This window comes from Centruroides sculpturatus, unplaced genomic scaffold (genome assembly GCF_000671375.1).
Source record: "Centruroides sculpturatus isolate CEXI.00-Female unplaced genomic scaffold, Cexi_2.0 scaffold196, whole genome shotgun sequence".
NCBI lineage: Eukaryota > Metazoa > Arthropoda > Arachnida > Scorpiones > Buthidae > Centruroides > Centruroides sculpturatus.
The window spans coordinates 505084-520794 of NW_019384362.1; the positions used below are offsets into that span (position 1 = coordinate 505084).

The 15711-nt window shown below is 25.0% G+C and overlaps 1 protein-coding gene across 3 annotated transcripts; it reads left to right on the forward strand.

Moving 5' to 3' along the window:
* The first annotated feature begins 1184 nt into the window (after positions 1-1184).
* Positions 1185-14599, forward strand: LOC111641415 (carbohydrate sulfotransferase 5-like). 3 transcript variants are annotated; one of them, XM_023387586.1, is made up of 3 exons: positions 1185-1311; positions 12982-13155; positions 13227-14599. In XM_023387586.1, the coding sequence occupies exons 1-3, from the start codon at positions 1308-1310 to the stop codon at positions 14279-14281; spliced, it is 1233 nt and encodes a 410-aa protein (XP_023243354.1). In that variant the 5' UTR covers positions 1185-1307; the 3' UTR covers positions 14282-14599. The 3 variants fall into 3 exon arrangements, with proteins under 3 accessions (XP_023243354.1, XP_023243348.1, XP_023243362.1); XM_023387580.1 differs by lacking the exon at positions 1185-1311 and adding an exon at positions 3611-3642; XM_023387594.1 differs by lacking the exon at positions 1185-1311 and adding an exon at positions 6081-6535.
* The last annotated feature ends 1112 nt before the right edge of the window (positions 14600-15711 follow it).

Consider the following 15711-nt stretch of genomic DNA (forward strand, 5'->3'; position numbering starts at 1 on the left):
CGACCCTTTCACTACTAAAAATCTGCATATTCGTATTAAACTACTATAAAATAGTACGACATTTAATAGTTATTAATCCTGATTAATACTTTTAGTAAGTACTACAGATTTAATATAGAGATTGCATGCTTTTAACATAATTATTAACTAAATGTTATTAATTCTTCTCCCATTTTCGAAAATTCCAGAATTTATTCTAAATGTAATATCGCCGTCTTCCTCCGCGACCCTTTCACTTTTAAAAATCCGCATATAAAATAGTACGACATTTGATTGCTAATAACTCTGATTAACTCTTTTAGTGAATACTACAAATTTAATATAGAGTTTGTATACTTTTAACGTAACTATTAACTAAATTTTATTAAAATTTATTAGATGCCACTCCGACAGTTCCCTTGTCAGTTTTATAAGGAAACTTAAATATTTTTTATCATTGAAATTCTAGAAATTAATTAACTGTTAGTACACTAAATCAGTGTTCCGCAACCGGTGTGCCGCGGCACACTGGTATGCCGTCACATGGTGAAAGGTGTGATGTGAACTTTTACATATTCTGTTAATTTCAAGTTTTATTTATATATTTATATCACAGTTGTTGTGCTTCTTATGCTTGTATTTCATTCTCTGCCGCAGCACCGATGAAATAACATGATGTTTGTTTATTCTTTATTAAAAGCCACGTATTTTTATTTATTCTAAGAAATTATATGTAAAATAAATTAGTTCACGGGTGTTGATGTCTGTTTAATAACAATAATAATAGGTTAATGCTATTACGTAATTTTATTAATAGTATCATATCATACGTTTTTGAGGGGAATAACATTTTGGTGTGCCGTGTTGAGTCACGGGTGTGCCGCATGTAGAAAAGGGTTGTGGAACACTGTACCAAATAATGTGCAATTCTATTGGTCGAAATTTGAATATTTTGTTTCCAGTAACCAACAGATTGCCTGCAGCCGAATTTTATAAATTAATAAGTATTTTAATAGAATGAATTATGTGGATGTTCATTGGTCAAAATTTAAATACTTTAATTTTAATAACCAATAGCGTTTCTTATAACTAAATTTTATAAATGAATTATAATTAATTTAATTATTGAAAACCTATATTTTATCGTAACGTTTACGTGATAAAATATATAAATTGAAGCAGATTATTATTTTATGAAGGCAAAACTTTGTTGTTTTATACTAAACATCCTGTCACCCTGCTTTAATTAACGGATGAACTTTATATCGTTGGTAATTACTCTGGATCTGGTTCATGTACAGTACTGTGAAAGTAATGTACAAGTATAAATGGGTAAGAACATTTATTGCTTGTAAATTCTTATAACTAAGGCTTCTAAGTAAAGCTTTTCATAAAATATACTTATTTAATCTAGCCGATATGTTAACTGGTTATTTTTAAAATATTTTGTTAAAATAACCAATAGGAAAAGACCTTAAAATTTACACGCGTATAGGCCCTATATATATATTTTTAAAGCATTTTATAAGCGATATCTTTTTAAAATAATTATTCATTTTTATAGAGTTAATATAAAATATATACAGTTTATTTTACATACATTTTAAGGTAAACGTATGTAATAAACTTTATGCATTTTATTGATTTTTTTTAACATGGATAAGTCGATGTTAATCTTTGATTTTAAACATGTTAATTAATAATATTGATTAATAACTTCATAAAATTTGCATAACCTATAAACCAGTATAAATATGAAACAATTTAAATGATTATATTTTATAAACCATAAAAGTCTTAAATATAAGTTAAAAACTGAAAATTAAATAATTTTAAGAACACGAATAAATATTTAGGCCTGTATTATTTTATAAAAAGCTTTTAGCTTAAAAAGAAACATTTTAAAATTCTTAACTTTGTTTAAAATTGAATATAAAACCCATGTTTATGTAATAAATTCTTTAAAAATTAATTAATTAATAATAAATTAAATAAAGTAATAAATAGAGTTTTTTAAGTAATTGGTAAACGTTATTTTCAAGTTTAAAATAACGTATTATAACTACTAGTAGACTAATTTAAACTGCAAAATATCAATAATTCTACTAATTACTTAAAAATAGATATATCTTTTGAATTATTAACAAAAAAATTAATTTCTACACTTAACAAATTTTCATTATAATATACATAATATAATAAACATAAATTATTATGAATTTCTTCTAAAATTTAATTAACATTATTTTTTTTTTTAAGTTATAAGAGAAATTACTTAATTTTTTAATTTTCTGAAATAAAAATTATAATTATTTCCTTATTACAATGTACACATTAAAATTTAAATTAAAATAATCTAAATTAATTATTTATTGAAATAAATATTTATTAAGTTAAATTATTTAATAAAATTTTCTAATAACTTTATTTTATTTCTAAATAAAATAAACAAAAAGAGAAAAATTTAAATTTATTTATTTATGTGTTTATAAAATTATTGTGAAGACCACCATTCCCCCACCAAAATTTGTTGTTACTATATAGGCCTATATATGTGTGTATGTATTTGTGAATTTGTTATTTACGTATTTACATTATCTGTAATAATCTTAGTTTAGCCACTTTGTTGTCACTTTAATTAATTAGTTAGAGATTTTATTGTATTNATATTTCTTTAAATATTAAAAATTAACAAAAGTTATATTAATTTTTAAATTTTACTCATTCTTTTCAACTTTGTTAACATTTCTCTTCATTTTTACTATCAAGAAAGATTGAAAAAGTCGTCATCATTAAATGCACTACAGAAGAAATTGTAAGTTAAATCTGAGTACAAATATCAAGAACAAGTATCATACATTTTACGACTTCAATATAAAGAGTATTAAACATTTCGATTTTACGATGCAATCATAAATTATATTATTTATTGTTGTAGAAGGATGAAGAAGAACTTGCCAGTTTCAATAAGAGGAAATGCATTGATTTGCTAATGCGATTTATCAGAACGAATCATTCAAAAATATAATCCGTCACTCGAAAATTTCAAGTATGAGTAATGGAATGCAACAACAATGAAGACGAATAGCATTTTATATTAATAATTAGAATAAAAGATAAATTCAAACTTTACCTGAAATTTTGTTATTACAAAATTTCAGGCGAAATATCAAAAGATGAATGAAGTTACAAATTACAAATGAAATTTGTAAATTTGTAATTTTGTAATAAAATTACAAAAGATAAATGCGACAACATGCGCTATCACTTGAAATATTTCTATCAAGCAGTAGTCCATTCAATATATGAATTGAATTCCATTTCCATAGAGAAAGCTTAGTTGTAGACTATAATAAATAATTCATACTCTTGTGCTTTAGTAGCCTATTTATTGGAAAGGATTTTCTGTATTCTGTTGTTGACTTTCACTCTGAGGTAATTTAAAGTGTACTAAAACTTAAAAAAATACAGAAATTAGTAACAAATTAAGTTATTTGTGACTAATTTAAATATAGTGTTCTATTTTATTATTTATTTAAAAAAATTAACGCACTCTAGTGAAAGTTGATCGCACTAAAACGTATTTTAGAGAGAATAGTTACTATTTATATACAGGACCAAAAGCCAAAAACTCATCTGGAATTAAAAGAACGAAAATGTCTGGTGAGCTATAATTCCCTTTATATTACATTTCCAATTATTTTAAATTATACTTCCACTTACTTATTATATATATATTTTTATATATATAATTACTATCCCCTCTAAATCACTCACGCTTGTTATATAGTTCCCAGTAGAAGATCATCATTATTGATCTGTTAATCTAGGTGACATTGATAAAAATAAAAAAATAAATAAAATAAAATAAATTGGAGAATATTCAAATAAATGCCTATAACTCTAACTAAATTATACATAAACTAAATGAGTGAGTGAATTAAATATAATCAATAGTAACACGTGATTTTAATTTATTAATGTAATGACCCATATTATGAGATTCCAAGTTTACTAAAATCTCTATGTAAAAAATACTAAAAATAAATTAAAAGATAATTTTTAAAAGTATTTATTATATTATATTATAACCTANGCTAGAAGAATTTTTTTTTTTTTTTAATTTTTAAAGCCTGATAAGGGCGTGTCCTATTTAAAAATCCTTTAGTACTCGAGGTGATTCATCATTTTTCAAGTTAGTAGTAAGCGCTTAATATTTGTAATTTGTCCCAAGATAAATACTTAAAAATATCTGTCCTTTTTTCCAAATGACACAATTGCTAACTTATTATTCAGCTAATGTTCCTATCACACTTCGTTAAGCACCATAGTCTATTAGATACGTTACAATTAATAATGGCTACTTTTTACCATTCGACCTTGATTCTATGAAGGCCTTCTAATTACTAAAAGTCCTAAATTTGTATCACTTACTTTACTATAGGTCAATATCGCAAAATAAAATAAATTCTTTTAGATTTTTATATATGTGCACAATACTTTTAATGTTAAAGTTTTTAAAAAATTATTCTTAAAAATTGTGTTTAATAGTTTCCAAATGAGTAAAATTCATAAAAATAAAAATTTAGATAGTTATAATTGGAATAAAGATGAATATTTTCATCTTTACACGGATCCAAAAATATATAAAATGATGAAAATTACCATCATCATTTTCATATAAAATTACGATCTTTGAATATTAATGAATGATCTTTTTTTAGATGAAAATCTTCATCTAAAAAAAGATAATGAAAATTCAAGGATCTAAATTAAAGAAGAAGATTTAAAAAAATAACAAAGATAATCAATAAAAAAGTTTTCAAAGAACGATTTTCACTAAATTTAGTAAAATTCATATGAATTTTTACCGGTAAAAATTTAATTTAATGATAGAATTCTTTATCTGCTCATTCTATACTTTCGTTCTTATGTGAAAGTAATGATGAACAATCAGAATCCTCAATTGCTGAGCAAAGATGAAACTTGCTAAAGGTTTAAATAACGCTGCTGATCATCATTACGATTTGTATTTTCACAAGTTTAATTAATATAAAAATAAATCCTTTATAGAATCGATCATAAAACCTTCGAAAAATATCGATTCTTCGTATTTAAAAAAAATCCATTTTAATATGCATTTTATTCATTGAAAATCGAAAGCAATGTTCTCAACATAAAAATACAAAATAAAAAAATAAGGGAGAGATTCACTTAATCCGTTACCAATTTCGATGTCATTAAGAACTTTTTTTTAAAGAGGATTAATTATTTTATTAAAATATGTGCTTAAATCCATTTTGTTTTGACAGGAATGATCGATAACTTTCACCATTTTTGAATGACAAATTAGAATTGGTTTTTCTGAGAAAGAAAATAGTTAAAAATAAAAGTATAAATTTGATGAAATTACTATTCTTTAATTCATATGCTAAAAAATAAATAACATATATTTCAAAATTTTATAAATATATTTATTTATGTCAGTATTGAAAATACATTGTTAAAAATTTGTTTTCAAGTGTACGCATTTGTAAATCATTAAATAGAAAGAATTATTAAATAGGAGAAAGTAAACATTTTAAAAAGTTTTATACAAAATTTCGATTTTTATAGTAAACAAAAAATATACACGGGTCATTATTATCGTCAATGGTAACGCAATAACAATTGCTAGAATATAAAAGAACCTTGACTTGTATGCGATCTATTGTATAAAATATATAAGGCATTTTAAGTTTAATATTTTAAAAACTAACCCATTTTGAATTAAAATAACAGAACACAATACAAAGACATAATGGAAAAGAAGAAAAAAAATGTAGAAGTATTTTCAGACAAGATTCAATTATATGCTCCTACAAATACACTACCGAAGCAGTTTTAAGTATTAAAATAAATCTCTACATCCTCAATTAAAGTCTATCTATCACTTAAATTAAATTAAAATCAAAAATTTCTCTATAAATAATATATTTTTTAAATTTAGTAAATTTTTTTTAAGTTTTAGAAATGAGAAGAATGTAATTGAATTAATTTCTATTTTTTTTTTTTTTACAATGTTTCCTTCTCATATCAATACTTAAGAGCTAAAAATTGATTTTAAAACGGTTAACGACATAAATAATATTTAAATTTGGCTTAAAATTAAGTATGAAAATCGATATATTAAGCTGTAAACGTACTAAAGTACTTAACACTCAAGTGGCCATAAAGATATATAATTTGTAATTTAACATCTGTAAATCGCGTCAGTACATAATTCGGTCAGTAGATGTCACTGAATAATAAATATATTAAAAACAATATCGAAAATAATTCACATTTTTAAATAACGTGACTGAACAATTACCTTTCGCTACCGAGTGACGTCACGAAAATTACTCCCCATAGTACTCTTCCGAAACACATGAAATCCTTTCTTCTTACTGCACGTGACGAGTGACGTCACGCTGTGCAGTGAAAGACGTTGGGAAGAGGCGGACAGAATCATTGATCGCTGCACTTGCCTTGATCTCACCGACTGCAAACTGACAAGAGGAACAACTGTCTTCAGGTAACAATTCGCATGATTCCCTTCATTTAATTCGAATTTTAATTACGAGTTCGTTATTTTTCCTTTAATTACTTACTTTACAATTCGAGTTGTATATATTTTTATGACATGATAAGAGTAATTTTGCACATAGATGCAAGTTGCTTCTTCTTTCTTCAATAATATATCTCCATTCATCAATTGGCGTAACGCAGAGTCATTAACATAAACTAATTTTTTAAAATAATAATTCACGATTTAATAGTGATTCACTATTTAAATACTACAAACGAGAACAGTGGTAGTGAATCATTATCCTTGAATTCCATTGTCTGTCGATAGACTGTAAAATTTTTACGTTTTTTTTTTCTTTTTTGCTTGTTCTCAGTAACCAGGAAACGTAACTATACTACTGTAACAATAAGTTCTCTTTGTATAATGGTAAATCGGGTGTTTAAATATACGACAAATCATGTTACTGATAACAAGGAAAAGGATAATATAACTTAATTCTTCAACATCATGGTTATAATAATATAAATTTTGCTTCATTTAATACTAACAAAATAGAAAGTAAGTGCGATATCTCATAGCACAAAAGTGATATGTGTCGAGTGATAACTAAAAATGATACTATGCTATATAACTAGCCTATATTGAGCGAAAAAATGTAGTAGAACTTTATATAGAAGTCATGTATTGAATGATAAAGTGATGCATATAGTAAATATGCGACACGCGTTGAGTGATAAAATAAAACTATGATATATAAAAACATAACTTATTTTGAGTTATAAATATCATAAAACATATGCTTGCATTAGTCATAGCATGTATACCTTCTCATAGAACACTGAAATTTAATATAACTGTGAGTGATGAAAAAATAATAATGTATAACAAGCGTGTATAGACTGTGTAAACAATGTATTGAGTGACAAATATAGCGAAAATATGGTATATATGTGGCATGTTATGAGTTATAAAATAAAATTATGTAACATGTAGAAAATATATAAAAATATAGTATAAACGCATCACGTAATAGCAAATATAGGGAAAGTATAGCATGTATGCAGAAGATATTGGATGCTAAATAAATTAAAATCATACCTCTACACTATTTTAAACGTATAAACATTCTTTACAAGCCAAAAAATGTAGAAAATAGATTAATTCCTTAGCTCTAACAATAGGAACAGCTATTGAAATCAATAACATCCTGTTAACAATTATATTTACTTTTGAGAGAAGGGGGAATCTACATCAATAATTATCCATTAAACTTATAAAACAATTCTACGATAGTCAAAACAATAAAATTCAACCAAATTAAACGTATAATTTACAAAAAAAACTTACAAAACTTTACATTAATTGCAAAAAAAAACCTTTTATAAATGATAGCAGAACAATATTATTTCAACATAACGCAAATTACAGACGTTTAAAAAAATTATTAAGAACTGGTATTAAAGACCTTGAATTTATCTAATTGAGTAATATCTTTTTTGTTATTTTTAAATTGGTTATATATATTTTACTTTATTGTTTGTAAATTTATTTTATTTAAAAAAAGTAAATTATTTAATTACGATAAATACTTTACTAGACAACCTCTTGACGTTTCTTATTATCAATAATCACATCCTATTCAAAATTACTTTATTAGATAAGTACTAATTTTATTCTTGAGGAAATTTTACGAAGGTTTTTCCTATTATGCTATTATAAATTCTTAAATTTTTATACATCATTCTTCTATTAAATATATTAAAATATATTTTAATGTATTTAATAGAGAAAAAATATATTGTTTTACTACTAAGTTCATTAGAATGCTTACAAATATTAAAATTCGCTGATATAATTAAGAAAATTTTGTATATTATAAATATAATGTTTAGTTTATTTTAAGTCGAAAGCAAATTTTCTTCTTAAAAAATCTATAAGTCTATTTTTACCTCAAAACATTTTAGTTGAGAAGTGAAGCGGCTATTGAAGGTGAACCTCTAGTAGATTGTTATTGATTAAAAAATAAATGATTTCTAGCAATTCACAGAAATGCATCACATCTCGAAGACAGAACATTTAGACCCCATTTTCTATAATAGTTTTCAATCTTGATATCTAACATTAATGTTAATTCTTTACGTATAGAACTTAATGAAAATTTGATTGTCTTACTATCGATCACTGACGATTCAAACTAAGTTTTAAACCTATGTTTATATCAATTAAATTTAAATTAAGTTTCTATTGTAAAAAAGGATTTTAAATTATTAATTACAATTTATTTTTTATCCTATTTAATGTAAATTTTTTATGTACTTATTTAATTAAAAATTAAAAATTGAATTATACAAAAAATAATTAAATAAAAAGTAAACAAGCAATGTTATTCTTAAAGGTTATTTAATAATATTATTATTCATTTCTTGATTAAAAATATGTTATTAAAATAAATAAATAAAAATAAGTTATTTATTTAAATTAACATTCTTTATCATTTTATTTTAAGTTTATTTTTTCCTTACTNTCGTGAAATGCTTGAAAGCACCATTTAAACCATTTCAGAAACAAGATCTTTTTGTGAAAAATGTCTATGGAAAACTAGGCAATCTTTACGTGTAAATACGTGATAAAAACGCGGCAAATTCACGTCATCTGCCAATTGGCTAAGCGCGAACTCGCTACCAATTACTTAATTTGATTATGAAAGTGAGATTTCGTGAGTGGATTACATATGTAATAGATATAACATTTAATTACATATAGTTCAGAAAGTATTTTGTTTAATTCTTTGTAATTTAAATGAACAAAACGAAAATAAATATATATAATTTTTTACTTTTAGACTTAATTACCATTTCCTTCTTTATTATTTTTTTCTTATATAAAAGGAAATCCCTCCAAACTTGGCTTATTTCTAATTTCGGACATCCTTTTCAGATTAGCTAAACAAATTAATTAAATTGAGTATAAATAATATAGGCCTATTTTTAATCCTTCATGTTAGAAAATATCAATTTTTAATTATTTAATTAATTAATATATAGGTTATGTAAAAATATCTAGGGTGGCTCAAAAGTCAGTTAACCATTGTAAAGATTAAAATGCTACTTTACTCGAATATTTTATTACATATAAAAATTGCTAGATAAAAGCGCGGTTAACTGATTTTTGGACTGCCCTTTATTTTAATTAAAAATTCAATAAATTTTAAAATTTATTTTATTATAATAAACGATCATTTCACATATAAAATTAATGCTATTTTAAATATATATATTTTTTTCTTAAAAAAATCGTTTATATGTTATATATATATACACTATTATTAGATATTAAAAACATAAAATACATCAAAATTAATATTAGAGTATATTTGAAACACACTTTTCCATTATTATAAGAAAAAAATACAACTTAAATTATCACGAAAATGCTAATTTTTATATTTATAAAATGATTCAAATTAAATTAAATTTCTTAAAATACGTGAAAAATTATATACTTTTTATTTTATATGTTTTATTATTTATAAACAGTGCCCATTTTAAATATTCATTAATATAAATTGTATTGCAAGGTTTAACTTTCTTTTCTCGGTTATTCATAGCGTGAATGTAAATAACACACTAGAGAAAATTCGATATGGAAAAGTTGTTACTGTTTATCGAACGTTCTAAATTATACTTTTGTTGATTTTGAGAATGTATTTTAATATATAAAAATTAATAGTATAAAATTCTTTAAATTATGAAAATATATGCAATTAATTACTAAAGTCATTTCTAAATACCTTTGGCTGCAGAGACATATTATATTTACTATACACTAACGTTCTCAGCCTAATATATAGACCATCATTATGTAACGTATTGTCTGCAACATTATTTACAAACTGTTCCGAAATAGAATACAATAAAGATAAGAATGTTAGAACATCAACTTTTAAATATTATGTAACATCTATTTCGAATAATTCCAACAAAAAATTAACATGAAAAATTGATATTTATTGTATTCTATTTTGAAACAGTTTGTAAATGATGTTCCAAAAATATATCACCTGAGGATGGCCTAACATCAGGATGAAACATTAGTGTATAGTAAATAAATGTCTCTCAATAGCCAAAGGTGTTTAGAGATGATTTTAGCAATTATTCTTTCTGCTGAGTGTGGTTTCGACTATATCTAAGATTTTAGATCTAACTTGTAAGTAGAGGAAGGAACTAATAGATGCATTTAGCTGGGCTACGTTAATTCTCTTCTATGTAGGCTCCTCTTTCCACTCTATACGTGGTAGAGAAGCCAAAATTTAATTTTGTGTGTAAAAAACGTTATATAAAAGCTATATAATATAATATAAAATAAACTAAATTTTAGGGCTCCTCTACTATAGCTAGAAAGGAATAGAGAAGTCCAAAATTTGCTTGTTTTATGTGTCAAAAAAAGGAAATAAAAGTGGTATAAAATTAAAGATTCTTTTCATAAGTAGTGAAAATGCGTTATTATTTTTTTATTGATTTTATTCATATATTTTTGTGGTTTTTAAGATGAATGGAAGTAAAGTTAAATAAATACAGAGCCCTCGAGAGATGAAATGAGACTGTGTATATAATCACCTCGCCTCTACAAGACCATATATATATTGAACTATTCGAACGTTTCTTCATCACCATTTCGTGTTATTTAGTTCATAAATTAAAAGAAAAAAGTTCGAAAATTATCTCTCTTAAATTAGCAAATTGTTAGCAAAGTATTTAACGTAATTAAAATTTAAATGAATTAAGATAATTCCAAGAATATTTTCTTATCGTCTTTAATAGTAATGTGTCATTGTAATGATACTAAATGATGTTTCCAACTTTTCCACAGACTAATTTGAACAACTTTCCTTTTATAAGTCAAATCAATTTTAAACTTCTGTAATGAATTTGGAGAAGGATAATGAGATGGTACTTGGCACGTCAAAAATATTTACTATCAAATTCGGATGTATTTACATAGTTCACTCTATCATTTTAGATCTTAATGTGATATGTTTTCAATTTTTAAAATTAAAATTGTCCAAATCTCTTCTAACATTTCTGAAATATATTAATCAAATGCCATCGAAGGATTGCCATCATCAAGATCCATTTCAAATATTTCTAATGATTAATACTTCTAATTTGAAATGGTCCTTAATCTTTTGAATCTGAAACTAATTCTATAATGGAAAATTTTCTAAAACATCGAAAACCTTGGATCCTTGAAATTATAGGATCCAGAATCCTAAGATTTCAAGGATTCAAGAATGGATTGTAGGATCCATTTCACTAATTCAGAAATTTATAACAGAATCTACAGTTTTAATATTTTTAGCCAGTACTTACATCATGTTAGTGCTACATCATTAGAGCTGTATTCGAATTTAATTTTAAATAAGATTTAACTATGTTTAAATTATTAATACATTATACCGGTATTTTAAAATTAATTCAACCCAGCGATTCGGAAATATACAATTTCGAGGATATTCCAAATTTCCTTAAAGATTAAGATCAAGTAACATATCAGATCTCTGAAGTAATACTTTACGATACTAATCCAAAGAAAACTCTAAAGATTAGGATCATTAAGCATCATGTCAAGGATTTGAAATAATCCTTGATGATCATCAATTTCAAATATATCTGAAAATTGCTGTATCGAGTTCAGATCAGTTGAACGAGCATAGTAACTTATAAAATCATTTGATAGCTTTAAAGATTGATGTGAATTTGATTGTAAAAGTTTTCTCAATTTCCTAAAGTAAACTGTTAGGGTCGTACTTTCTGTGGAATATGTACTCCGAATACATAAATTTTTGAATATGTTCCAAGTATTAGGCCACTTTAACCCAATTAATCAATCAAATATCGCTATTTTTCAGGTTATTGTTGAAGTAATATTTTGTTATACTTTATTCCTGTTAAATTATATCGAAATAATGATGATGGCCCTTATTTTTATATAAATCAATCTGTCTATTTTTTTTCTAATAAAACCTGTTTTGTTGACGATAACAGACACACAGACGGTTAAGCAGGAATTACCTTTGGATGCCATTCAAGTCTCCGTTTACTGAGAATGGATGCCTTAGCTAAATAAAAGCAATAGAGAAGAGACAAAAAAAATGAACCAAGTGATCTTTTATCCTTGGCAATTATGTACAACATTTTTGTTTTATTTTTTAATCTTCTAAAAATCAATTTCGAGTACAAATAAAATAAAATGTTACAAAAAAATTTTAATAGTTTTGTGTCGCCATCTGTAATTTAAAATTATAACTAATTTTCTTAAAAAAGTTATATTTATTGATAAATAATTATTATAATTAAGAAATTAATAAATACATTTTCTTATTTTTAATTATTTAAAGTGTAATTTTATAACTTAACTTTAATTATAAATAATTATTAAATTTTTCTTAACAGGTATTTGGATATGTTACAAAATCAGAAGAAATATGAATTTTTTTAAAAGATTTAATGGGAAACGATTAATAATGAAATTATTTTACGTTGTTATATTTATTGCCTTTCTTTTATGCATTAATTACCTCGTATACGAAACTGGTTACTATTACACTTTTACGTCACCTCGAGAAGGTAGAGTGATTTTCTTTTATTAAAAATGATTTATTTTGGAATAAACTTTAAGTTTTCTTTCACATTTTCAGAAGCATTCTTCATTAAAAATCTTTCAACAACAAGTCTTCCTATTAATAATTATGATATGCTTCATGTTTTGGTGTTAACTTATCCACGAAGTGGTTCTTCATTTGTTGGGAAACTCCTACAGAGTCCAAGTCAAGCATTCTATCACTTTGAACCTCTACATTATCTCTTCGATCGTAAGAGGAGTAGAACGAGAAGCAGCGGAAGAAGCAGAGCTTATCCTTCTAAATACCCAACTCCGCACGAATTTACCCACGATATATTTATGTGTAAATATAGAAATTCCTTTTTAAACTGGGCAAAGAATCATAACAGTTTGAAAATCTTACAGAGAAACGAACGTTATTGGAAGTCTTGTAGTGATGTTAACGGTACTAATTTATGTTATAATGCTGAATATTTTCATAATAAATGCCGTAATTTTACTATGCAAGTAGCTAAAACTATTCGTATGAGCGTAAGTGAAGCTCATACTATGTTAGACACTTATAAAGATCTCAATTTGAAAATTATTCATTTACTAAGGGATCCAAGAGGAATTATGAATTCGCGCTCCAAGCCTTCGATAGCATCTTGGTGTAAAACTGATATAACTTGCTACTCGTCTAGGGTGTTCTGTGCTAAACTGGACAGTGATTTAATGGAAGCTGAACGAATACTACAGAAATATCCCAACAGATATTTACCATTAAGATACGAGGAACTTTGTTGCAATATGTATCGAGAAACTGAAAAAATTTTTAAATTTTTAGGTTTTGGCCAAGTTCCTAAAGAGACTACGCAATTTTTACATTCACATAATTTGGCCATCATGCAAAATAATACATCTTTAGTCGAAGAAAAGTATTTAGAATCGTCGTATACTACGGTTCGCGACTCCTTTAAAACAGCATTCGCATGGAGGAACGAACTTAAATTTCGAAATGTCAAATTTATTCAGAGGCACTGCGAGAAAGTTATGCAGAAAACTAATTATGCAATTGTTACAACGGAGGGTGAAATGAAAGATTTGAATTTTCAAACAATCCTCAATACCACAGCCTGTGATCGATCCTGATCAAGGATTAAAAAAAACGAATTTATAATAATATATTCTATGAGTATTAATTATTATAATACCCAATGATGGGTGCTAAAAAAGATTTATCATCTGTGATTTTTCTTCATTTCATTCCATTTTATTTTTATTGTTGAATGGGATAATATATTTTAAACCATGGCCCGGACATCCAGTTTAATAGTTGAACATTCTAACGAACAAACGATGATTATATATATATACATATAGACTTATATAGATCTTTACTGCCGAATTTAATTTTTTGTAGATATAAAAAAAAAAACTATATATAAAATTTTTCACCTCATCACCGTAGAGTATTTAAGAAAAAAAATCTGTAGTTAATTTTAATGAAATGAAAGGAATGTTCATGTCTTATTTAATGCCAAAAATAGTCCCGAATAATCGAGAAAAATTCAAGAAAATCCTTAAGACAAATGTATAAATGAAAATAATAATTATAGATGTTGAATTTATTTACAGTTAATCACGTTATTATATATATAATATAAATTCAATTGCACTATTGATAAAAATTTAGGGATTATTCTCCTATAATGTAATTTTTACAGTATTATAATATATGGAGATGATCCGGATATAGAAACCAAATAAAAACTTTTTAATATAAAATTACACTTTATATTGTAATTTATTGCACTGTATTGNTTCTCGACGTTTATGATCACGATTCCAAAAACATCAAAAATACAGAAGCAACATTCTGTATGTGTATGTGTGCGTGTCTGTATGTTGGTCTGTAGTTTTGAGACTTAGTCACTTTTGACCTAAATATTTTCTTACTTTTAATAATTAATTATGTTTATTTAATGTTATAAATGAGTCAGAATGAAATCATTATTTACTTAGTCACTGTAAACAATTTAAATAATTTTAATATGTTTATTTGGTTAGATAATGTTGATTTAATAACAGAGCTTCTAGTAGTTTATCATAAAAGTATTTATTTAGTACACAAAGTAATCAATAGAAGGATTGGAAAACACGTTATATACGATCAATAAAAACCTAATTTAAAGGTAAAAATATTGACCGATCTTAATTATACATGTTTAAATTACAAAATTCGCTATTAATTATTAAATTATCTATTAAAATGTCATTTTTATACACATTTATCAACGTTGTACTTCTTCTATCAATGATAGCTTCTATTCAATAACTAGACCAGATTTAAACTTGCTACGGATCTAAACTATAACATACGAGACCTTCCTCACAAAATAATAATAAACTTAATATTGTGAGGCCCTAAATTGTAGTCTCGTAACATGAGCAAGGCCTGGTGAAGCCATCTTGACCCCTGGGATTAGGACTTCCTGGTTCATTTATGCTTTCTTCTGACACGACGCCCCCGGTTTATCGCGCTTTTAGTCTCTTTATATACTTAAAATTATATAAATTAA

Excerpts from the sequence above, each read along its gene's own strand:
- LOC111641415 (XM_023387580.1), top strand. Across the intron at positions 13,156-13,226 it reads TTTTACGTCACCTCGAGAAG|AAGCATTCTTCATTAAAAAT; the intron begins GTAGAGTGATTT and ends TCACATTTTCAG.